The sequence below is a fragment of the Scylla paramamosain genome, chromosome 8 (genome assembly GCF_035594125.1).
Source record: "Scylla paramamosain isolate STU-SP2022 chromosome 8, ASM3559412v1, whole genome shotgun sequence".
NCBI lineage: Eukaryota > Metazoa > Arthropoda > Malacostraca > Decapoda > Portunidae > Scylla > Scylla paramamosain.
The window spans coordinates 6,314,117-6,341,635 of record NC_087158.1 but is presented as its reverse complement, the minus strand read 5'-3'; the positions used below and the strand labels follow the sequence as shown (position 1 = coordinate 6,341,635).

Genomic DNA, 27,519 nt, shown 5'->3' with positions numbered 1-27,519 from the left:
TACTTAACCTCCAAAGTGGAGCACATTCTGACTCACTTCCCTTTTGCAGAGACCTCCATTCTTGGAGACTTCAATGTTCACCACCAGCTTTGGGTTTCCTCTCCCTTCACTGACCATCATGGTGAACTAGCCTTCAACTTTGCTATCCTCCAATTGGTGCAACACCTTGCTCATATCCTTGACCGTTTTGGAGATACACCCAACATTCTTGACCTTTTCCTAACCTCTAATCCTTCTGCTTATGCTGTTACCCTATCTTCTCCATTGGGCTCCTCCAATCACAATCTCATATCTGTATCTTGTCCTATTGCTCCAATCCATCCTCAGGATCTCCTAAGGAGAGGTGCCTCTGGTGTTTTGCCTCTGCTAGTTGGGGGGAACTGAGGAGGTATTTTGCTGAATTTCCTTGGAATGACTACTGCTTCTGTGCCAGAGACTGTGTGCCGAGCCCATAACGGAGGTGATAGTGTCTGGCATCGGGCCCAACATTCCTCACTCTTTTTCTCGACCTAAACCTTCCAAACCTTGGTTTAACACAGCCTGTTCTCCTGCTATTCATGATAGAGAGGTAGCTCACAAAAGGTACTTGAGCCTTCCATTACCAGAATCTCTTGCACTTTATATTTCTGCCCATACCTAAACTTTCCAAACCTTGGTTTAACACAGCATGTTCTCCTGCTATTCATGATAGAGAGGTAGCTCACAAAAGGTACCTGAGCCTTCCATTACTAGAATCTCTTGCACTTTATATTTCTGCCCGGAACCATGCCAAGTCTGTTCTCCGACTAGCCAAAACTCCTTCATTAATAGAGTGTCAAAATCTTTCAAGATCTACCTCCCCTCATGATCTCTGGCACCTAGCCAAAAACACCTCCAATAACTTTGCTTCTTCTTTCCCTCCTTTATTTCAACCAGATGGTACCACTGTTATCATATCTATCTCTAAAGCTGAACTCTTTGCTCAAACCTTTGCTAAAAACTCTACCTTGGACAATTCAGGGCTTGTTCCTCCCTCTCCTCCATCCTCCATGCTACCTATTAAAATTCTTCACAATGATGTTTTCCATGCCCTTGCTGGCCTAAACCCTCGGAAGGCTTATGGACCTGATGGGGTCCCTCCTATTGTTCTCCAAAACTGCTCCTCTGTGCTTGCACCTTGCCTAGTCAAACTCTTTCATCTTTGTCTATCAACATCTATCTTTTCTTCTTGCTGGAATCTTGCCTACATTCAGCCTATTCCTAAAAAGGGTGACCATTCTAATCCCTCAAATAACCATCCTGTTGCTGTAATTTCCTGCTTATCTGAAGTTTTTAATGCATCAACAGGAAGATTCTTAAACATCTATCACTTCACAACCTTCTATCTGATCAACAGTATGGGTTCCGTCAATGCCACTCTACTGGTGATCCGGCTTTCCTTACTGAGTCTTGATTATCCTCTTTTAGAGATTTTGGTGAATCTTTTGCTGATGCCTTAGACATATCAAAAGCTTTTGATAGAGTGGCACAAAGCTTTGATTTCCAAATTACCCTCCTACAGCCTCTATCCTTCTCTTGGTAACTTGATCTCGAGTTTCTTTTCTGACCATTCTATTGGTACTGTGGTAGATGGTCACTGTTCTTCTCCTAAATCTATTGACAATGGTGTTCCTCAGGGTTTTGTCCTGTCACCCACTCTCTTCCTATTATTCATCAATGACCTTCTAAACCAAACTTTTGTCCTATCCATTCCTATGCTGATGATACCACCCTGCACTTTTCCGCGTCTTTTTGTAGATGTCCAATCCTTCAGGAAGTAAACAGTTCACACAAGGAAGCCACAGAATTCCTGACTTCTGATCTCTCCAAAATTTCTGACTGGGAGAGAGTGAACTTAGTATTGTTCAGTGTCCCAAGAATTCAATTCCTCCGTCTATCAACTCGACACAACCTTCCAGACAACTATCCCCTCTTCTTCAGTGACACTCAACCGTCCCCCTTCTCTACACTGAACATCCTCAGTCTGTCCTCTGTCCTTTAATCATAATCTAAACTGGAAACTTCACATCTCATCTCTAGCTAAAACAGTTTCTGTGAAGTTAGGCATCAGTCTTCTTCACCAGTTTTTCTCACCCCCACCCCTCCTTATCCGTCCATGTATGTAGTATGCTATCTTTTAGATAGGGTGTAATCAAAAGTTTTCCATCTCATCAACTCCTTTCCTCTAACTGACCGTCTTCAGCCTCATTCTCATTGCTGCAATGTTACATCTCTTGCTATCTTCTACTGCTATTTTCATGCCAACTGCTCTTCTTATCTTGTGAAGTGCATGCCTCCCCTCCTCCCTTGGTTTTGCTGCATAAGACTTGCTTTTTTCTCTCATCCCTATTCTGTCCATTTCCCTAATGCAAGTTAACCAGTATTCTCAATCATTCATCCCTTTCTCTAGTAAACCTTGGAACTCCCTGCCTGCCTCTGTATTTCCACCTTCCTATGACTTGAACTCTTTCAAGAGTGAGGTTTCAAGACACTTAACTTGTATTTTTGACTAACATTTTTGACTGTTTGGGGACTGGCACCTCAGTGGCTGTTTTTTTTTTTTTTTTTTTTTTTTTTGCTGGAATTTTTGTTTCCCTTGGCCTGTGCCACTCCTACATGAAGGGGAAGAAAAGAAAAAAAAGGGAGGTAGATGTGATCAGGGACTGAACCAGGAATGAACATATCAGAATACCAAGCCTTAACTAACTGGACCATGAGGTACCTCACAGCTAATCTAGCTTTGGCTCATATTTGTGTCCTATCACTGCATTACATGGCTCTTCCTTCTAGGTTAATTTCTGATGTTTCATTAATCTAATGTGCTACAATAAGTATCCAAACAATCGAAAGTTTGTGTCTGGGAAGTGTGGTTCTGGTCTTGCAAGGTTTACCAGAGTATTCACTAGGAAGCCCCTGCTCCATTCATGTTTTCTCCCTTTTTTGGGTGGGACACTCATTTCCTGTTTGACTCAACAAAACAATGCCATCATAAGTTCATACTAGGCTTTATTCTTTCCCCTATATGAAATCTTTTAAGACCATCCCACCACCATGTTGCCAATGTCATAGTTAAACAAAGAAATACATTTCCTATTACAAAATTAAAAATTATGAAAAAAAAAAAAATTTATAAACATGGGAAGTGGATGTGACCAGGGATTGAAACCAGATCTGACAAGCTTAAAGGACAAGCCTTTAGCTGACATAATCATAAAGTACATCACATCTAGTTTAGCTTTAGCTCATGTTTTCACATCCTAGCTGAGGTCTAAAAATGTGTACTAAGCATTTATGTTCCTTTTTACATAAGCTACTGTTGTTATTTGTCGACAGTATATAATTTATTTAGAGCTGCCTGTTATTTATTTTTCCAGTTTTTAGAGTAACATCTCTCAGGTATCAATAATTTTAACCCCCTGAGCAACAAGCAACACAGTGGTGTGCATCTCAGGGCTCTGATGGGTAATGAATGTATGTGCCTCATGATTTTCAATCCTTAAATCAAAATGAAAGTGGGAGAGAGATATTTTGAACATTACTTAGCAACATTTACAAAGCTGCTCCCTGCCACTTTTAGTGACTTGCCATCTGGTATTCTATACAAGGCAAGTATCATGGAAGGAGGTGATCTGCCCTCATCCTAATGAATGGCTTAGTGCAAATGCAAGCTAACCTCATCCACTCCCATTAAGTGCTGTTAGACAAGGAGTCACAGTGGAAGAACATTCCTTTTGATATGTGGGGAAAGCAGTGAGGGCAGGTGGAGCAAGTGAGCTGTAGCCAGTACTATATCCAGCATAATGAACACACCTTTACTTCCTGTTGAACTAAAATAATGAGTCAGACAAAAGTACCACTAGAATGGAGAAGGATAGGTGCTTCTTATGCTGTAAGTTTCATTATTCTAGAATCTGTACTAAATGAGATATAGCTAGGAATAAGAGTTATTTTTCTCTAAAAACTCATTACAAGAAGAGGTTTCTGCACAAAACACCCGTTGCTTAGGGGCTAGCAGAAGTTTCTGCATACTGGTAGTCTAGCTGAGTAGGTAATGCTTGTTGAAAGGTGATTACAAAATAATTTTATTACTGTAATATTTAGAGGCACTAGATCATTGATTATGGGGTATTATGAGTGAAAGAATTCACTGAAGAGTGTCTCTGGTATAATTGGCACCCAATCACTAATTGCACATTATGAAGGAAGAGTAACAACTGTAATGTCAGTGTTATTATCAAATTCTGTCCCCCTCCCCACACACACACACACACACACACACACACACACACACACACACACACACAATGGGCAGCAGAATTCTTATAAAAGAAGGAATAATAACAGCCAAACAATATGGCTCCAGGAAAAGAAAATCATGTGTAACAAATCTATTAAGCTTCAGCTCAAGAGTGATGACATCATGTAGGAAAGAGAAGCATTTGTGGACTGTATATAACTAGATCTGATAAAAAGCTTTTGACAAGGTTCCCCCATGAAAGACTTATGTGGAAACTTGAAAATATTAAGAGACTACATGGGACAAGTATAAAGTGGATAGAAAATTACTTCAAATGATGAGAAATGAGAACAGTAGCTAATGATGAAAAGTTGGTTTGGAAAACAGTAAAGAGTGGTGTGCCACAAGGGTCAGTACTATCACCAATATGGTATTGTTCATTGTTTATATAAATGATATTCTTGAAAAAATTGAGAGCTACAACTGCCTATTTGCAGATAATGCTAAATTACAAAAAGAAATAAAAAGTTGCAAAGACTGTGAATATCTACAATATGACCAATAAAATTTGTGAATGGAGCAAAAAATGGGAAGTTAAATTCGATGTAAGCAAATGTCATATGATGGAGATGTGCAGAAGTGAATAGAAGACCACATTGGACATACAAGGTAGAAAACGAATATATTAAAAGGATCCAGGAAGAAAAGGATCTAGGAGTAGTAAAGCCAGATAACTTCCAACCAGAGAAGCATATAGGTAGAATATGGAGAACATTTACAGATTACTATGAAACATAGTACAGCTTCTTACCTCATGAACAAAAGTAAGATGAGAAAAATAATCCCTATGATAATAAGACCTAGATTGGAATATGCAGCAGTTGTGTAGTCTCTATGTAAGAAGCATGTAAACAAGTTAGGAAGAATACAAACAATAGCAACAAAAATGGTGGCAGAATTTGAGGAATTAAGTTATGAAGAAAGATTAGAAAAAATAGATTTACCAATACTGGAACAAAGGAGAGAAAGAGATTTGATAACTATCTACAAGTTGGCAAACAAAATGAAGTTGGTAATGACAAAACCATTACTAAAAGAGACAAGCAGTCATGACAGTAGAATGGGACACTCACATAAGCAGGGAAAAGAAGATGTCTAAACAACACAAAGAATAGTTTTCCACAAAGACACACTGAAGTTTGGAATGGACTAAAAGAAGATATGTATAGTTTTGGCAACAAGTGTACACAAACTAAAGGAAAAATTAGATATGTATAGGTATGGAGATGGGACCACATGAGTGTAGCTCGGGCCCTGTAAATTACACCTAGGTAAATACACAACACAGTGCACACCGTGCATGGCTACATGGATTTGTTTCTGACCATTATAGAGATGTTGTGTGATGTTTCAATAAGTGTGATGCCAAGAATGGAGTGTTATCTGAACTAAATGTATACTATCTATGGTAAGAAATAGTGGTACAGATATTATAATAACTTTCTAATTAATTACTGATTTGAAAGGTATATAAAGACAGGTTGCCTGATGGGATCCCTCCTATTGTTCTCCAAAACTGTGCCTCTGTGCTTGCACCTTGCCTAGTCAAACTCTTTCAACTCTGTCAACATCTACCTTTCCTTCATGCTGGAAGTTTGCCTACATTCAGCCTGTTCCTAAAAAGGAAGACCATTCTAATCCCTCAAACTACCGTCCTATTGCTTTAATTTCCTGCCTATCTAAAGTTTTTTAATCTATCCTCAAGAGGAAGATTCTTAAACACCTGTCACTTCACAACCTTCTATCTGATTGCCGTATGGGTTCTGTCAAGGCCGCTCTACTGGTGATCTTCTGGGTTTCCTTACTGAGTCTCAGTCATCTCTTTTAGAGATTTTGGTGAACCTTTTGCTGTTGCCTTGGATATATCAAAAGCTTTTGATAGAGTGTGGCACAAAGCTTTGATTTCCAAACTACCTTCCTATGGCTTGTGTCCTTCTCTCTGTAACTTCATCTCAAGTTTCCTTTCTGACCATTCTGTTGCTGCTGTGTTAGATGGTCACTTTTTTTTCCTAAATCTATTAACAGTGGTGTTCCTCAGGATTCTGTCCTGGCACCCACTCTCTTCTTATTATTCATCAATGACCTTCTAAACCAAACTTCTTGTCCTATCCACTCCTACACTGATGATACCATCCAGCACTTTTCCACATCTTTTCATAGACGTCCAACCCTTCAAGAAGTAAACATTTCACGCAGGGAAGCCACAGAACACCTGAGTTCTGATCTTTCTAAAATTTCTGATTGGGGCAGAGCAAACTTGGTATTGTTTATTGTCTCAAAACTCAATTCCTCCATCCATCAACTCGACACAACCTTCCAGACAACTATCCCCTCTTCTTCAGTGACACTCAACTGTCCCTCTTCTACACTGAACATCCTCGGTCTGTCCTTTACTTATAATCTGAACTGGAAACTTCACATCTCATCTCTAGCTAAAAACAGCTTCTATGAAGTTAGGCGTTCTGAGACATCTCTGCCAGTTTTTCTCACCCCTCCCACTGCTAACTCTATACAAGGGCCTTATCCGTGCATGTATGGAGTATGCTTCACACGTCTGGGAGGTTCTACTATTACTGCTCTTCTAGACAGGGTGGAATCAAAAGCTTTTCGTCTCATCAACTCCTCTCTTCCAGTTGACTGTCTTCAGCCTCTGTTCATCGCTGCAATATTGCATCTCTAGCTATCTTCTACTGCAGTTTTCAAGCTAGCTGCTCTTCTGATCTTGCTAACTGCATGCCTCTCCTCCTCCTGCAGCCTTGCTGCATAAGACTTTCTTCATTCTCTTACCCCTATTCTGTCCACCTCTCTAATGCAAGAGTTAACTGGTATTCTCAATCATTCATCCCTTTCTCTGGTAAATTCTGGAACTCCCTACCTGCTTCTGTATTTCCACCTTCTTATGACTTGAATTCCTTCAAGAGGGAGGTTTCAAGACACTTATCCTTTAATTTTTGACTACCGGTTTGGACCCTTTTCTGGAACTAGCATCACAGTGGGCTTTTTTTTTATTGGATTTTTGTTGCCCTTGGCCAGTGTCCCTCCTACGTAAAAAAAAAAAAGGAAAAGAAAAAAGGGGGCGGAAAGGGGAAAAAAAAAAAAAATTAATTGCACTATCCTATGATCATATTGCATCAGATATTATATGAGGTTCCCAGAGCCAGAGTGATCTATGTGCCCTTGTGGTCAAAATTACTATTTTATTGCATTGTCTTCCCTAACCTTCCTAACGTGACAAGAGAGAGTGCAGACATCAGAATGGACCCCACATTAGGGTCAAAATCCATCCAAGTGAAATTATCCACAGAACCTTTTTGTCACGCTTGAGTGATAGCTATCAGTTGCTGGGGCCAGAGAGAATAACTCCCTCGCCACAGCAGCACGAGAAGAGTCAGCCAATGACAGCTCATGCAGTGATTCACGTGTCACACTGAGACACTTCCCCGCCACGACACCCACACACTTCACACTCTCCCTCCCTCCAGCCTCCTTGCTATCCATAAATAACAGGCTGCTATCTTAATTTTACTTTTACACAACACATAAGCCTTTCATTATTATGACGGACAACAACATACCCCTGAGGAGCCAGAAGCCACATTCCCAGATGCTTCTAAGATTTATCTTAGTGGGCTATGAACATCTTAGTGCTGGTAATTTTTTAAAGCAAAATCATTCGCAACTAAGAACCATGGAACATTCATAGCTATGAATGGGTCAGGGCTTTCATAGCTCACTAAGACAACAGTTTCTCCTCAACAACAACAACAATGTGAACATATCCTTGTCTGAAAATAAAATCAGAAAAAAAAACCTGAAAGTAAGCATTAAGATGGGTTTTATTATCAATATCAAGTAGTCTTCAAACACACTGAATAGTCTTTTGCTTTGAATAAATCATGTGTGTTTAACTGACTTGCTAGTTGAGTACTGAAATCACATTTCTGGAAATTACACTCATTAATAATCACAGCAGCAACACACATGATCCAGTGTGTGTAGCCAACACAAACTAAGGCTAATTATAGTTAACCCAATCATTCCAAACATGACAATTGCAAATATAACTTTTTTCATTATGTTCCTTAAAAAGAAAAAATAATTCTGTCAGGGCATTTTCTTTCACATTCACAAAAAAAAAATAAATAAAAATAAAAAAATGTAAGTACAAAAGATGAGTGTTTCTTTTCTATGATCAATATCCCTGTGATAATAAGACAAGCAATTTTTTCCTAAATCTAGGTTCAAGATACATACTCATAAGAATATAAGAACATAAAAAATGGAAGCTGCAAGAAACCATCAGGCATACATGTGGCAGTTCCTGTATGAAATATACCTACCTATTTCCACCTATCTCTCCCCATCCATAAATCTCTAATTTTCTCTTAAAGCTTCCTAATGACCCAGCACCAACAACCTGATTACTGAGTCCATTCCATTCATCTACCACTTTATTTGAGAACTGATTCCTTCCTATCTCTTTTTTAAACTAAAATTTTCAAGCTTAAAACTGTTATTTGTTGATCTATCCTGGTTACCAATCCTAAGAATTTTGCTTATATCCCCTGTGTTGTAACCCTTATAGCATTTAAAGACTTCTATCAGGTCCCCTCTCAACCTACATCTCTCTTAATGTAAATTTAACAGCTCCAATCTCTCTTTGTAAGGAATACTCCTCACTCCTTGTATCCTTTTAGCCATTCTCCTTTGTATTGATTCTAAAAGACCTATATACTTCCTGTAATATGGGGGACCAGAACTGCACAGCATAATATAGATGAGGTTTGACCAGCACCAAATATAACTTTAATATTACTTCGAGACTTCTACTTTTAACACTCTTAAAAATAAATCCTAATATCCTATTTGCCCTGTTTCTGGCCTCTATGCATTGCTTTCTTATATGGAATTTAGAGCTAACTATAAATTCTAAATCTTTTTGTACCCTAAACCTACCAGAGATTCATTGTTTATTGTGTACCTTCTGTGTGGATTTCCTCTACTTATGCTAAGTACTTTGCATTTCTTGATATTCAACTGCATTTGCCATCTGTCTGTCCATTCGTTCATCCTATCCAAATCTGCCTGCAAGGGGATGGCATCCAATTCTAATCTAATTAATCTACCTATCTTCGTGTCATCCTCAAATTTACTAACGTCACAACTAATTCCACTATCCAAGTCACTGATGTATATTAAAAACATCAATGGCCCTTATACTGATCCCTGTGGCACCCCACTAATTACTTAATCCCACTCGGATTTAGAGCTGTTTATTACGACTCTGTCGCCTGTCACTCAGCCACAACCTTATCCACCCTAACACCTTCCCATCTATTCCGTGTGCCCTAACCTTTCTCAGGAGCCTCTGATGGGGTACCTTGTCAAACACTTCACTGAAGTCCAGATATAGGATGTCATAACTATCACCATTATCTCCTGCCATGTAAACTTTACAGTAAAATCTTGACAAGTTTGTCAGGTAAGACTTCCCCTTTGTGAAGCTATGCTGTGACCAATTTATCAAGTTATGTTTGTCTAAATGTTCCCTAATGTTCTTTACTATTACTGACTTCATTATTTTTTCTACAACAGAAGTTAAGCTTAAATCTCCTTTCTTAAAGCTGGGTACTATATTCACTTGCCTCCACATTACCGGTATCTCAAGTGATTTCCTAAAGGCAGAAACTAACAGTTCACTAATAACTTCTTTGCATTCCTTAAGTACTCTGGGATATGAACTGTTCATGTTGACAAGTAGTTGGGTTTAGGAAGGGGGATAAAAACCCAGGGAGGAGTTAGGATTCTTTTAATTTCTAACGTTTCGGCTGAATAGCCATCCTCAGAGAGACTGATTTACATGAGTGAAAACACACTATTTATAACAACATACAAAATTTTCTCATTTGACATTCGTACAGAGTATTGCCATCCTGGCGTGTACCTCACCTAATTTTATTTTCCTAGTCAGGTGGCATTATCTGCCTACGTGACGAGCCTTTACTGGGGATTTTCCTTGTACCTGACCTGAGGGCCAATCTGGCGGAATTACCCACCCACTTGATAAAACCTTCTCTGTGATTAATGACTTCCCTAGTTGTTATGAGGGCTGCCTCTATAGCTTTTCTCATTCTTTTCTTCAATCCAACTTTAATTTCTTTAGCCTCTTCCCATTTTGGTAAGTGTTTACATTTTTCTATGTGCAATACAAGGGAGTTTGATGTGTTGTGTTTTAAAACACCTTTCCTATGCTCTGCTATTCTTGTTTTAAGTCCCCTGCCTGTTTCTCCTATGTACTGCTTTGTACAACCTTTGCATGGTATGCTGTACACTACGCTGTTATTATTAACAAGTCCGGTGTCTTTAGTCCTCGTTAGCTCACCAATTTTCTCTCCCGCTAATGTTGCTATTTTTAATCCTGTTCAAGACAAATATTTATTAATTATGGAAGCCTTGTCCGAATTTGGTACACATATATACCTCTCTCTTTTGCTGGTTGTACAGGGATCTTTATTCTCTTTGTTTTCAGTTGTTATTTTCTTTGCCTTATTCTTAAGCCTAACAAGGAGCCCTTCGGGATAACCCAGCTTTTTGAAAGTTGATATGATATATCGTATTTCTTGCTCTAGGAAGTTGTTGCTGCAAATTCTGAACGCTCTTAAGTAAAAATAAATAATCACACCAGATTTGACTCTCATGCTGTGGGTAGTGAATGAACGTCCAATAAGGACGATTTCATTCACTACCTTTCAGCCCACAGCATGAGAGTCAAATCTGGTGTGATTATTGTTTTTTACTTAAGAGCGTTCAGAATTTGCAGCAACAACTTCCTGACTAGGAAAATAAAATTAGGTGAGGTACACGCCAGGATGGCAATACTCTGTACGAATGTCAAATGAGAAAATTTTGTATGTTGTTATAAATAGTGTGTTTTCACTCATGTAAATCAGTCTCTCTGAGGATGGCTATTCAGCTGAAACGTTAGAGATTAAAAGAATCCTAACTCCTCCCTGGGTTTTTATCCCCCTTCCTAAACCCAACTACTCTGGGATATATTTCATCTGGTCTTGGCGTCTTGAACTTTCTTAGCCTATCTATCACCTGTTCCACTATCTCCTTAATTATGGTAATATCTTTCAGCTTCTCATTCTCTTCTGCTCTAAAAATCTCACTATTCAGCATTTCCTGCATGTTTTCCTGGGTGAAGACAGTTAAAAAATACTTCTTCAGAATTTTACTAATCTACTCCCCAGAACTAACCAGCAACCTCAATCCTCACCAAACTTGTAGAACAATCAAGCACTTTCATTCATTGATGATACAAAATTCATTTCTTGGATTGGAATTTAGACTATCAGTTGTCAACTGGTTTTAAAGTGAGCCCTAACTTTCATTATGAAATCAGAAGCATCTGAGATCCCTGTAGCACAATGGTGATAAGGCAGCATAGTGAAAACTGTGATGACAAAATGATTATGCTTATGAAGTGGTTAGTCTAGAAATAGTTCTGATATAAATTATAAAACTTGTGGCATGCAGTGAAGCAGAATTTATAGAGCAAGGGTGTCAGTTCTTTCCTTCCAAGCACAAAGTTTGTCTCTCATCAGTGGTATTACACATTACCAACAAATAGAAACAAAAGTGTTCAAAATTGTTATTTCTGACTCAAATCACTCCAATATGCCATTCAAAAATGGTGAAAAAAAATTGAAAGAATGTACAGATTTATAAATGCTTATCAAAGCTTTAATTATGCTTTATTCTGTCTCTCAAATCTCTAATATTAGAGTTACTAGTTTTAAAAGATTGGACTCCCAACTTTTTTATACAAGGCCCATGGATCTCATTTGGAGGAAAGTAGAGACAAGGATTTAATATGGTATACATTCACATTTGGAATCATTCCATCACATCTCAACCTCCAGGCTAGATACACAGAAGATGGTATAACTATTAATCATATGACCTTAATCATGTAAGATTAAAATGGAAATTAAAAAAGCTCTTCCCTGACAGGCAGTGAGGTTAAAAAAGCTTTTCTCTGGCAGGTGGTGAGCTACAGCTACCTGGCTGCACCTCAAGGCCAAAGCCACTCCAAAGATGTGGTCTATGGGTCTAGTGCAGCAGCCAAGCCTCCTTCCTCTGGCCACAGCTTCTCTGCCAGATCTCCAACTCTTGGCCAGACACTTTCACTGGAAACTCAGAAATCTGGTCATACAGCAGCTCCTGGCCATGCCTCAGACCATACTCACCTCAGCACTACACCACCTGTTATTACTGCCTTCCAGTCCTCAAAATTATCTCACATTTCCTCTTCCCCATTAGTCCATTCCTCATCATTCTCTGCACCATCACCTTTTTTCTCCTCATCCTTCTCACCTTCTGCTCACTCATCATCTCCCCCACAACCATCACTCCCTCCTGCCTCTCCATTTACTCATCCTGAAGCCATATTTGCCATGCACCAAACTTCTGCCACAGTTCACCCTGCTGATCCCAGCCAATTTATCATCAAGGACTCCACTTTCCAGGTTAGTAAGTATTTGTGATTTCTCTCTCTCTCTCTCTCTCTCTCTCTCTCTCTCTCTCTCTCTCTCTCTCTCTCTCTCTCTCTCTCTCTCTCTCTCTCTCTCTCTCTCTCTCTCTCTCTCTCTCTCTCTCTTTCTCTCTCTCATTAAAAATGGTAATTTAGATTTGGGTCAATCTGTGAAAATACAAATAAGAAACAAATGCAAACACACACAAATGTACAAATTTGATTTTGGCTACCTTCTGTTCATTCATCTCCCTTTCCCCTTGTTTCTCCACCTTTTTATTTTTTGTTTGAGAGAGAGAGAGAGAGAGAGAGAGAGAGAGAGAGAGAGAGAGAGAGAGAGAGAGAGAGAGAGAGAGAGAGAGAGAGAGAGAGAGAGAGAGAGAGAGAGAGAAAATTGCCTCAGACCAGGGTATTTCCACTTGTATAGTCTTAAAACAGGCCATAGCCATTTTCTTCCATGTTCTTATTTGCTTCTACACACCTGCCATTATACCGTTCATGTTTCCCAATTTTCATTTTATAACCGTACAAACTGTTGCATCCCCTCTCTGTACTTGCTCAAAAATATCTCATATTTTTCTTGCACTACTTTACCTTCAAATTGCTCTTTCCATTTAATTTTTCAATAAAACTTACTAAGCTCTGCAAAGTTTGCCTTAGCATAGTTCTGTCTCCAATTTCTGTATTGTTCTTTCCTGTGCAATGCTGTTTCCTCCTGTAGTACTATCTCTATTGTCACATAATCACTTCTTCCCATTGAACTCAGACAATGTATACTTGGTCTACTTTCTGGGGTTTTCATAAACACTAAATCCAGCTGTGATGGTTCTTCTTCTCTTCTACATCTTATAGGCTCATTCACCCACTGTCTCGTTGTATTCACCATCATGGTTTGCATAAGTTCTTCACTCCATGACCCAACATTTTCTGTTACTTCCATCTCCTCCCAGTTAATTCTTTTAGTGTTGAAGTCACCTACTAAGAGTACTTTGTTACCTTTCCTTATCATTTCCTCCATACTATTTTTTTGTTTCTAGTTGCATACTTTTGAATTTATTAGTCTACCATGCATTAGTTTTTGGTGGTATGTATTTCACAATGATTTTCCTTTTTTCACATCTTTTGATCTTAATCACAACACTCATTGTTTCTACCATTCCATCACCATATTCCACTTCCTCAACAGCAATATCCTTTTTTACCAATATCATCACTTCTCTTCCCTTTCCTTTTCTGTCCCTCTTCCATGTACTGTATCCTTCCTTTGCAAATCCCAACTTTATTTCCTCTTCTAGTTTGGTTCCTGTTAAACATACCACATCTGGTTTATTGTTCTTTAAATAGTCTTCAAGTTCCAGTAGGCTGGACACCAAACCATCTACATTAGTATACATAATCTTTAAACTTCTGTTTGGTGGTCTTGTGTGGCATCTTTGTGCCACCATTTCCTCACTTTCATGTCCACAACTTTCCTGTTCTCTATTCACTTTTTGACTTTTAGTTTACTTCTCTATTCTTTGTTCATGTCTCTTTTTATCCATATTTCCTTCAATCCTTTTGCTTTTGCCAGTTTTCCTGTTCTTTGCAAGACATGTTCTGCTGCTGTTTGTGACATGATTCTTGTTTTACATTGGCTTTGTTCTATTTTTGTCATACTTTCCGATCCTGTAAACCTCTTCAAATTTGTTCGACTCTCCCCTCTCCTTCCTCTGCCACTTCTGTTATAATTTCCTTAGTTCTTTTCACTTCTTTCTCTCTAGCTGTTTTCATGGGTAGGTTCTTTTCCTTGACCCCAAATACCACCATACACATCTTTCTCTGTACTGTGTCTCTCACAAGATTACTTTTTTCCTTTATTATTTTAATCACTTGCTTTTCCATATCCTTGTTGTTTCTGTTGCTGTTGCCTTGTTATGTCTTCCATGTCCACCTTTTGCTGTTCTCTCTCTTTCCAACCTTTGACTTCCTCTGTAACTAACTCTCACTCCTCCAACCCTAACCTCTCTTGCAAAGTTTTCTTTAATTCTTCATTCTCTTTCTTGAGTTTCTTAATCTCTTCACAGTATTTCTTATTTAAGTTCACTATTTTTGTCACCTCTTCTCAGTTCTTTGTTTTCTTTTTCCCTTTCCATCTCTATTATATCACTGGATATCTTTTTTTACATTGTCGCCACCCACTTCTGTTTCTTCCTTCCATGCCTTTATCATCGCTGTTAAGCTTCTTGTATTTTTACATTTTCTTCTTTAGTTATCCACATTCATGTATTTATATGAGCTACATTGAGATCCTCTTCCTTGAAGCCCTCAAAAATGCTTGTACGAGTATGTGTGTGTGTGTGTTAACCTAGTTGATTACACTTATCTAGTTGTGACATACTGTTCCATCATTACAGTGCGTGTGTCAAGGCTGAAGGAAGGACTTGGATAGTGAATGTGATAGTGTGGGTGATTGGGCCACTCAGGAAAAATTATACGATCAATCATACAAAAGTGTGATGCATGCTTCAAGTGCCAATGAAGAGCATTATGATAAGGATATATATATATATATATATATATATATATATATATATATATATATATATATATATATATATATATATATATATATATATATATATATATATATATATATATATATATATATATACACACACACATTGTATAGGTCTTCTTGATAACTTGTTTTGCAGGGAAACTCCAGTTTCCTTCAACTTTATTCTTTCGTCAGTTGCTGTTTTGCCTATTTCTGCAGGCACCTTCAAGCTAAAAAAAACAATAAAATACTATGTAAAAGTTGTATATAATTCACATCATATGGCACTACACACAAAAAACAAAACACTACAAGCACCAAGATTATAAACTGGATTGACAGAAAACAATAAGTATCCACACACATCTTGCCTGTATGGCAATGAGAGAGGGACTGAAATAGTTGGGTTCCTACACTATGATAATGGTATTGGAACGGGCCTCCGAAACATTATCTTACAATATGTGATTGACTTGATGTTAAGTTATTATTCAGTACTGGATTTATGTGTGTAATATATATTGCCTCTAATAATTTTGTATCCATATTGGACTCTGTCTTGTGTAGTATTCTGAAATCTTTGTCACAAAAAGGGATGATCATGTTCATGTGAATGGGAACTTATTGCTGAAAATGATGGAACAGCTGGTTGATTATTAGTTCAAGGAGAAATACCTTTATGTTCAGCAATTCTATGTGCAAGGTTATGTCTAGTCTCATAAAGTTTGGTGGCATCCCTACTTCCTTGATGCCATTTTCCTATTGTTCTGTGCCAATAGAATGGAATACATCTACAACAAATAAGAGATAGCATATATCAGCGTTCCCTCACATATTCATGGTTTTGCATATTTGTGGAGTTTTCCCTAACCTAACCTAACTAATGGGGAGTTTTCAGAGTTGCCAGGTGTCACCACCAGCTCAGTCTTTCAGCCCAAAGAGCCCAAATTATTCTTTCAGTTATAAATTACAGTAACCCAAGATATAACGAACACATATGGGGGGAGAGTGGGTCACTTGAGATGAAAATTTGCTATATATGTGTATAGAGAGAGAGAGAGAGAGAGAGAGAGAGAGAGAGAGAGAGAGAGAGAGAGAGAGAGAGAGAGAGAGAGAGGAGAGAGAGAGAGAGAGAGAGAGAGAGAGAGAGAGAGAGAGAGAGAGAGGCAGCAGACAGCAGCCTTAAATAGGTTGTTATACCTGAAATTTGGTAAATAGAAGTTCATTATATCAAGTGTTTATTGTACATATCAACTTATTCCCCTTTTATTTTATAGTGCACTGTATTTTTTAATTAAAATATCATGTACTATACATATAATAACTGTTTTTTATTGTCTTAAAGTGAATTGCTTAGTAAATGTGAGATGCATAGTTTAAAGTTTAAACTATAAATATAGGTAGTTCTGATCCTTATAAGGATGGTTTCCCATATTCACAGATTTTAACTATTTGCAGGAGGCTCTGGAATGTAACTCCCACAGATGGCAGGGAAACACTGCATATCTTCCCTCCCACAACAGCGATGCACTTAATGAATTGGGCCAAGATAATTAGTGAAAGCTTTCTGTGTTAAAGAGATGCAGCTAGTGAGCCAATATATATACTGATCATTCAATTAATCCTTTATGTCATAAAACTTCTCTGAAAAAATCTAGTGAATAATTTTTCCTCTATCACTGCACTGTCCTTGATCTAAATTACATATTAAAACTACACATGATAATGTAATGATCAGTGTGCTTGGCTCACAAACCACATATATATATATGCTTGGCTTTTGTCTCCAAACTCTCCCCCATAGAGAGACTGTATTAACCTGCAGAAATAAAGCTATCATTCAGGGAAACTGGTTTGTTTGCCAAACAAACATTACATTGCTGAATATTCTGTGGCACAAAATGCTTTGTCAGGAATTGTGGCAATGATATTTCAATCCTTGTCTTTGTATCCTACAATTTGTATGCTGAACATAAACCTTATCAACAAGTTTCTTGAGCTTCATATACTTTTATATATATTACACAAAATCCATGACAACTGAAAAAAAAACTATGCAAATAATGCAATGTAGCAGTAGCATCAAGGTAACACCAGTCTGCTACTAGTACTGCTGCCATCCACCTTCTGACCTGCTCAGATGAAGCAGAAGCATTGTCCTCTTCAAAAGAATCCTCAGCCACCACACAAGACCGTTCATTGCTATAGTAGTGTTGGGAGTAGAAGTTGGGGTAGTGGACAGGAGGAATGACACTGCCCTCACTCTGTGTTGAAAATATATGCTGCCATAAGATGGAGAAAATACTGAATCTGATACTGAAAGAAATAAAGAACAAAATTGTTTACAAAAATTTTATCATAATTGTTTATAATATCAAGCAAATCTACAGAACATAGGACAACTCTACAACAAGCAGGCTCCAGGCTCCAGGCTGGCAAGCTTGAATAGTCTACACATCATATAAACTTTTGACTGAATAAAGATTCAGATGTATCCATGCTATTTTACAGGATTTAAGCTTTTAACAATGATACAAGTTCCCCATCAATGGAACAACAAACTAAAGTCAAGTATGCGATCTCCTTCACTTTGTGTGCCTTCTTGTTGCAGTAAAATAATGCTTAGCTTCATTTATCCAATTTTCATGGTCTAAACGAAACCTTTCTTATCAAAGATAATATAAGTTGTGGGATTTAGTTCACAATCAAACCAACATTTCTCTATTTTACCTACATCTGACATCTCTATTTATATGAATTTTTCTACAGCTACCCACCCACCAAGAGAAGAGTGCTGTGCAGATCTCCATCACCCACAATAAGTCCCTGAAATGCCTAAATAAACTTAGGATTCATGTTAAATAAAAACAAAACTCACTGGGACATAGTACACATTTGCAAGAGTCCAAGGCAAGACTATCCCACCATCTGTGTACCATGGAATGCTCCCAACAACTGGAGTTACCCACAACTGAGCTGCACTTGGTGCCAATAACCACTCATTCTCAGATACCCAACTCCTAAGCAAATCAGTGCTGCATCTGATTACCACTAGGACAATACTTAGTAAAAATGAACAAAGGTGGGGAGTTCCTCAGTCTATTACCATTACTGGGTAGGATACAGATGGAGAAATAGTACAAAAGACAGTTCAGTATTTAGTACAGTAGAGAACACTAACCCTCACCTATAGAAAGAGATCAGCCATCAATACTTTCAAAGGAATAATTTCATCACTTTTACGAAGAATTTGCCTTTAAGTATTTTTTAACCCCTTATATACCAAACCGCTAAAACGCATGCAAAACAAACTTTATGGAGAAACAGAATAACATTACCAAAAACATGTATTTTGAGTGTTTTTGATCATGTGATCTATAAAAACGCTTAAGTACATGCAAAGAACATTATGTTTGGGAAACAAAAGGACATTACGAGAAACGTGTATTATGAGTGTTTTTATAAGTTCCTTAAGTACCAAAAAGCTAAAACTCACAAATAACACTCTTTATTTAGAAAATAAAAAAAATTAAAAAATAAAATAAATAGGATTTTTTTTTTTTGTTATTCATCTTCATAGGTACCGAGATGACAAAATTCTGGGAAAATTCAGGGCAATTATGCGATAAAAGAATATTATCAAAAAAGTTAATTTCAGCTTTTTTTTTTTTCGGACTGTTATGTACTAAACCCTAAAGTGCATTCTTTTATCGCATAATTGTTGTGTTGCTGCTGTGATTATTAATGAGTGTAATTTCCAGAAATGTGATTTCAGTACTCAACTAGCAAGTCAGTTAAACACACATGATTTATTCAAAGCAAAAGACTATTCAGTGTGTTTGAAGACTACTTGATATTGATAATAAAACCCATCTTAATGCTTACTTTCAGGTTTTTTTTTCTGATTTTATTTTCAGACAAGGATATGTTCACATTGTTGTTGTTGTTGAGGAGAAACTGTTGTCTTAGTGAGCTATGAAAGCCCTGACCCATTCATAGCTATGAATGTTCCATGGTTCTTAGTTGCGAATGATTTTGCTTTAAAAAATTACCAGCACTAAGATGTTCATAGCCCACTAAGATAAATCTTAGAAGCATCTGGGAATGTGGCTTCTGGCTCCTCAGGGGTATGTTGTTGTCCGTCATAATAATGAAAGGCTTATGTGTTGTGTAAAAGTAAAATTAAGATAGCAGCCTGTTATTTATGGATAGCAAGCAGGCTGGAGGGAGGGAGAGTGTGAAGTGTGTGGGTGTCGTGGCGGGGAAGTGTCTCAGTGTGACACGTGAATCACTGCATGAGCTGTCATTGGCTGACTCTTCTCGTGCTGCTGTGGCGAGGGAGTTATTCTCTCTGGCCCCAGCAACTGATAGCTATCACTCAAGCGTGACAAAAAGGTTCTGTGGATAATTTCACTTGGATGGATTTTGACCCTAATGTGGGGTCCATTCTGATGTCTGCACTCTCTCTTGTCACGTTAGGAAGGTTGAGGAAGACAATGCAATAAAATAGTAATTTTGACCACAAGGGCACATAGATCACTCTGGCTCTGGGAACCTCATATAATATCTGATGCAATATGATCATAGGATAGTGCAATTATTTTTTTTTTTTTTCCCCTTTCCGCCCCCTTTTTTCTTTTCCTTTTTTTTTTTTTACGTAGGAGGGACACTGGCCAAGGGCAACAAAAATCCAATAAAAAAAAAGCCCACTGTGATGCTAGTTCCAGAAAAGGGTCCAAACCAGTAGTCAAAAATTAAATTATTTTAGTTCAACAGGAAGTGAAGGTGTGTTCATTATGCTGGATATAGTACTGGCTACAGCTCACTTGCCCCACCTGCCCTTACTGCTTTCCCCACATATCAAAAGGAATGTTCTTCCACTGTGACTCCTTGTCTAACAGCACTTAATGGGAGTGGATGAGGTTAGCTTGCATTTGCACTTAGCCATTCATTAGGATGAGGGCAGATCACCTCCTTCCATGATACTTGCCTTGTATAGAATACCAGATGGCAAGTCACTAAAAGTGGTAGGGAGCAGCTTTGTAAATGTTGCTAAGTTATGTTCAAAATATCTCTCTCCCACTTTCATTTTGATTTAAGGATTGAAAATCATGAGGCACATACATTCATTACCCATCAGAGCCCTGAGATGCACACCACTGTGTTGCTTGTTGCTCAGGGGGTTAAAATTATTGATACCTGAGAGATGTTACTCTAAAAACTGGAAAAATAAATAACAGGCAGCTCTAAATAAATTATATACTGTCAACAAATAACAACAGTAGCTTATGTAAAAAGGAACATAAATGCTTAGTACACATTTTTAGACCTCAGCTAGGATGTGAAAACATGAGCTAAAGCTAAACTAGATGTGATTTTTTGTTTTTATTTTCTAAATAAAGAGTGTTATTTGTTGGTTTTAGCTTTTTGGTACTTAAGGAACTTAAAAAAAAACACGCATAATACACGTTTCTCGTAATGTGCTTTTCTTTCCCAGACATAGGGTTCGTTGCATGTATTTAAACGTTTTTAGAGGTAACATGATCAAAAACACTCAAAATACATGTTTTTGGTAATGTTAATCTGTTTCTCCATAAAGGGTTTTTTGCATGTGTTTTAGCGTTTTGGTATATAAGGAGTTAAATAACACTTAAAGGCAAGTTCTTGGTAAAAGTTGGTTTTATTCCCATGTAATGTGATTGCCCTCCTTTTTAGTGCTTTATTGGCTAACTCTCTCAAAAACCCTCAAAAGACACTTTTCTGGTAATGTCATTTTTTTTCCCACATAAAGATAGTTTCGCATGCAATTTGGGGTTCTAGTAACTAAGAATGTGAAAAACACTTTATTTACACGCAATCAGTAATGTTATTCTGTTTCTTAATTAAGAGTGTTATTCAGGAGTTTCATCATTTTGGTACCTAAGAAAATTCTCCATATACACTAGTTTTTGCGTTTTTTGCTTCGTGGTTCTTGTGAACCTATAAAATACTCATTATACACGTTTCTCGTAATGTCTTTTTATTTCCCAATATAGAGTGCTTTGCATTTCTTTTCGCGTTTTTTTTTTGTTGGTTACAAGCTCAAAAGTACTTAAAATATACCTTTTTGGTAATGTTATTCTAAATCTTCATATTGGTCTGTTTGCATCCGTTTCAGCGTTTTTTACGTAAAACACTGAAAAGACACGTTTTCAGTAATTTTGTTTTGGATTCCCATATATAGAGTGACTTCCATATTATTTATCGTTTTGGTGCCTAACATGCTTAAAAACGCTCAAAAGACAGTTTTCTTTTAAAGTCGTTTAATTTCCCCATATAGATGACTTTGCATGCATTTTAGGGTTTGGTACATAACAGTCCGAAAAAAAGCTAAAATTAACTTTTTCGATAATTTTCTTTTATTCACATAATTTCCCTGAATTTTAACAGAATTTTGGCATCTCGGTACCTATGAATATGAATAACAAAAAAAAAAAAAAAAAAAACATTTTCTTTTATTTCATTTATTTATTTGTATTTTTATTTTTTCTTTCTTCATAAAGAGTGTCATTTGTGGGTTTTAGCTTTTTGGTATTTAAGTAACTTAAAAACTCTTATAATACACGTTTCTCGTAATGTCCTTTCGTTTCCCAAACATAGGATTCTTTGCATGTATTTAAGCGTTTTTATAGGTAACATGATCAAAAACACTCAAAATACATGTTTTTTGTAGTGTTATTGTGTTTCTCCATAAAGGATTTTTTGCATTCGTTTTAGCGTTTTGGTATGTAAGGAGCTCAAAAATATTTAACGGCAAGTTCTTGGTAAAAGTTTGTTTTATTCACATGTAATGTGATTGCCCTTCTTTTAAGTACTTTATCGCCTAACACGCTCATAAACACTCAAAAGACATTTTCTGGCAATATAATTTTTTCCTCACATAAACCTAGTTTCGCATGCAATTTTGTGTTTTGGTAACTAAGAATGTGAAAAACACTCAAAATACACGCATTTCGTAAGGTTGTTCTGTATCTCAATCAAGAGTGTTATTCATGAGTTTCAGCATTTTGGTATCTAAGAAACTTTTGAATTGTGGTTGTTGTGAAACTATAAAACACTCTTTATATAGGTTTCTCGTAATGTCCTTTTGTTTCCCAATATAGAGTGCTTTGCATCCATTTTCGCGTTTTTTGTAGGTAGCAGGCTCAAAAACACTGAAAATATACTTTTTTTGGCAATGTTATTCTATTTCTTCATATTGGTTTGTTTGCATCCGTTTTAGCGTGTTTCTACTTAAAACACTGAAAAGACAAGTGTTAAGTGATTTTGTTTTGGATTCCCATATAGAGTGACTTCCATATTATTTATTGTTTTGGTGCCTAACATGCTGAAAAACACTCAAAAGACAGGGTTTTGGTAAAGTCGTTTAATTTCCTTATAGAGGTGGCTTTGCATGCAATTTAGGTTTTGGTACATAACTGTCCGAAAAAAAAAAACTAAAATTAACTTTTTTTTATAATGTTCTTTTTTCCACATAATTTCCCTGAATTTTGCCAGAATTTTGGCATCTCGGTACCTATGAAGAAGAATAACAAAAAAAAAATAAATAAATTTTTTTTTCTCTATAGTATTATTTGTGGATTTAAGATTTTTGGTGCTTAACGAATTTAATAACATTCATAATACACGTTTCTCGTAATGTCCTTTCGTTTTCCAAACATAGGGTTCTTTGCATGTATTTAAGCGTTTTTATAGGTAACATGATCAAAAACACTGAAAATACATGTTTTTGGTAATGTTATTCTGTTTCTTCATAAAGGGTGTTTTGCATGCGTTTTAGTGTTTTGGTATGTTAGGAGCTCAAAAACACTTCTATCTTCTTCTTCTAAAGACTTCTATCAGGTCCACTCTTAAGGGGAGCGCCCACCTCCACCTGCAAAGTGGCTGATTTTAACCGTAGACTTTTTTCCCATTGTTTCATCTTCTTTGTCATTAAAAATATAATACTCGTTGAAATTTTTATTAATCTATAACGAACTGCGCATGTGCAGTGAATTCTTTTCAAAGTTGTAAAAAAAAATTGGATAAAAAATTTTAGGGTCGATGGATCACATTGAAATCGTGCATGGTAGCAGCTAGGAAGATTATGCAGGTTCAGTAAGAAGGTTTTGTCCAAATCTATATTATAAAGTAATCAAAACATTAGTCAAACATAGAGGAAATTTTTTTGTGCATAAGAAAAATCACAAGAAAAAAACCTACTTGAAAAATGAAAATTTCTTCTTACCGATCGTGTGTCACAGTCCCGTCTACTTACATGACAAAAATGGTGACTATAGGACAATAAATAACCCAGTCATTACAGGAAAACCTCAAAAAAGCATGTTTTTCAGGAGAGGCAAAAATAGATCAACTTTCAATAAGATGCCCAAAAATCAGTAGAAACGAGGCTAGCTACCCCTAAAACTTTTCCATTTTCTCTCTTGCTGAGTCAGAGAGAGAGCAGGATTTATAGGGGTTTCATTTATATATTTTTATATTTGTAAATCATTGCTATTAGAGGCTTTCTATACAATGCTGAAACATTGCAAGGCTCAGCGTGTGGTGCCTATAGCTTTTATCGCCTTTTTATACCCTTCCCTGTACTTTGATTTTATTTGATCAGATTAGTGATGTAAGTGAAACATAAAAGTATTACTGAATATTTAGTTATTTATTTATTTATATATTTTTGGCCTTTACCGACTAGATAGTCTCACCCCTGGGGTATCATGGAAGTAGTTGCGTCATCGGAAAGGGATATATATTTTTCCTTTTTTCTTTCCAGCATAGATTTTGCTGTAGAGAAGGACAAATTGTAAGCCATTGATAGAGAAATAAGCAATTCTCTCTATGGCAGCTTGTGGCACGCGGCCATCGAGACGCCACCACAACACGGCGAAAATCAGAGGGGGGGTGGGGAAACCGCTCTCTACCTAAGGCTAAGCTTGTCAGATCCGTGATTATTGTATACCAAACGTTTCCCCTATCATGTGGGATGAATTTAAGCCCCCCCCAAAAAAAAAAAAAAAGTGAAAAAAATAATTTTCAATGCAATTGGAGGTGGGCGCTCCCCTTAACCTACGTCTCTCTAAAGAATGTAAATTTTAACAGCTTGAATCTCGCTTCGTAAGGAATACTCCTCATCTCCATGTATCCTTTTAGTCATTCTCCTTTGAAGTGATTCTAATAGACCTTTATTCTTCCTGTGATGTGGTGACCAGAATAGGACAGCGTAGTCTAGATGAAGTCTGACCAGCGCTAAATGTAACTTTAATATTACTTAGGGGGTTTTACTTTTAGCACTCCTGAAAATGAATCATAATACACTATTTGCTTTGTTTCTGGCCTCTTTGCATTGCTTTCTTAGACGGAGTTCAGAGCTAACTTTAAATCTCAAATCTTTTTCTAACCCTGAACCTACCAGAACTTGATTGTTCATTGTGTAACTACTGTGTGGGTTTCTTCTACTTACGCTAAGTGCTTTGCATTTGTTGATATTAAACTGCATTTGCCATCTTTCTGTCCATTCGTTCATCCTATCCAAATCTGCCTGCAAGGCGATGGTATGCGATTCTGACCTAATTAATCTACATACTCTCGTGTCATCCGCAAATTTACTAACAACACTACTAATTCCACTATCCAAGTCATTGACATATATTACAAACAACACCGGCCCTAATACTAATAATCCCTTTGTCAACCCACTAATTACTTGACCCCACTCAGAATTAGAGCCGTTTATTACAACACTTTGTCGCCTGCCGCTTGGCCATGACCTTATCCAGATTACTTATAACCTTTTTCCAATTCTTAAATACTGTGGAATATATTTCATCTGGTCCTGGTGACTTGAACTTTTCTGCTTATCTATCTCCCGTTCCACTATCTCTTTAGTTATGGTAATATCTGTCAGCTTCTCATTTTCTTCTACTCTAAATATCTTGTCACTATTCGGCAAATCCTGCATGTTTTCCTGGGCAAAGACAGTTAAGAAATACTCGTTCACAATTTTACTAATCTCCTCCCAACAACTAAGCAGGTCCCATTCTGCTGTCTTTAAGGAACTATTGTTTCTCTATTCTTCGTCTTATATGCCTGATAAAATCACTTGGGATCCATATTCGCTTGGCTGGCTACCTTTAATTCATAACTATTTTTAGCTTTCCTTGTTAAACTCCTGACTTTTCTAATTCATTATATTATGGCCTTAAAACCACTTCCCCTGTCTTTAATCTCATATATACTTCTCTTTCGCCCTATGTAATGTTTTAACCTCTGTCATCCATTTAGGATCATTCTTCTGCGATCTTATTCTTCTGTAAGGGATATTCCCTAACTGTCCTGAATGTAATTTATCAACGAAATATTTATTTCGCTTCTCTATAAAGGGTGTTTTGCTTGAGTTTTAACGTTTCTGTACATAAGAACCTTTAAAACACGTTTTTAGTAATGTTATTTTGTATTCCTTTATGGAGCGCTTTCCATGCTTTTCAGCGTTTTGGTGTCTAACACGTTGAAAAACACTCAAAAGACACGTTGATGATAATGTCATTTCGTTTCCCGATAAAGGGGGCTTCCAATGCATTTTGTCTTTTGGTAATTAACAATATGAAAAAAAAGTTTAAGTAAAAGTTTTCGGTTGAGTTATTTTTCCATATAAAGTTCTAATCGTGTGTTTTTGACTCTGGGTACCTAAAAAGCTCAAAATCTCTCATAATACACTTTTCTCGTAATGTCCTTTCTTTTCTCCATGTGGGATGCTTTGCGTTTAATTTGGCACTTTTATACTTAACAAGCACAAAAACAATCAAAATACAAGTTTTTTGGTAATGTTAATTTGTTTCTCCGTAAAGGTTGTTTTGCATGCTTTTCAGCGATTTCGGATGTAAGAAGGTGAAAAACACTCTAAAGATACTTTCTTGGTAATGTTATTTTATATCGCCAAATAGGGTGCTTTCAATGCTTTTTAGCATTTTGATTCCTAACACTCAAGTAAACACTCAAAAGACACGTTTCCTGTAATATCGTTTTGCTTCTTCATATAGGGATCTGCATGCATTATGATGTTTTGCTACATAATGTGAAAAACGCTCAAAATAAAGATTTTAGGTAATGTTGTTCTTTTTCTCTATATAGGGTGCTATTCATCCTTTTTAGCGTTTTGGTACTTAGGAAGCTTACTTAGGAAGCTCAGAAACACAAATAAAACTTGTTTCTCCAAACGTCTTTCCATTTCCCCATATAGGATGCTTCGTATGTATTTTGACGTTTTGGTACATAAAAAGGAAAAAAAAAACACTTAAAAACACGTTTTTGGTGATGTTCTGTTTCTCTATTAAGAGATATAGAATATATTTAATTTTCATTCAGGCGGTTTAGTGTTTGGTACCTAAGAGACTCAAAACTCTGATAATGCATGTTTCTCGTAATGTCCTATCGTTTCCTCATACAGGGTGCTTTACATGCATTTTTAAGATGATGTACGTAACAGACTCAAAAAGACTCAAAATACACGTTTTTGGTAAGGTTTTTTTTTCTGTTTGGTAAGATTATTCGTGTTTGTTGCATGTGTTTTAGCGTTTTGGAACGTAAAAAGTTTAAAACACTTAAAAGACATGCTTATTATTTTGCATTTCTATATAAGATGCTTTCCATGCTATTTAGCGTTTTCGTGCCTAACACGCTGAAAAACACATAAAAACACATTTCTTATATTGTTGTTTAATTTTCTCGTATAGCGAGCAAGCATTATCGTGTTTTCCTACCTGACAATGTGAAAAACATTCAAATTACACGCTTTTGGTAATGTTTTTTTCTTTCTCGATTTTTGCGTTTTGGTACCTGAGAAGCTAAAAAAAAAAAAAAAAAAATTCATAATACACGTTTTTTGTCATGTCCTTTCGTTTCCTCATATAGGCTGTTATTTGGTGCTTTGGTACCTAACAGGGTGTTTGCATGTATTTTGACATTTTAGTTCGTAAGAACCTAAAAAAAAAAACACTCTAAAGACACGTTTTAGTAAAGTTGTTTTGTATTCCCCTATGGGGTGATTTCGTTGCTTCTTACTGATTTGGTGCCTAACACGCGCAAAAAATAACAAAAGACAAG

At 36.8% G+C, this 27,519-nt stretch overlaps 1 protein-coding gene across 1 annotated transcript in view; it reads left to right on the top strand.

Moving 5' to 3' along the window:
* LOC135103183 (DNA-directed RNA polymerase II subunit RPB1-like) overlaps positions 1-27,519 on the top strand; it is a 115,909-nt gene that overhangs the window by 5,733 nt on the left and 82,657 nt on the right. The window contains exon 4 of the mRNA XM_064009277.1: positions 12,364-12,846. Coding sequence (XP_063865347.1) covers positions 12,364-12,846 — 483 coding nt within the window. The remainder of the gene's footprint in view (positions 1-12,363; positions 12,847-27,519) is intronic.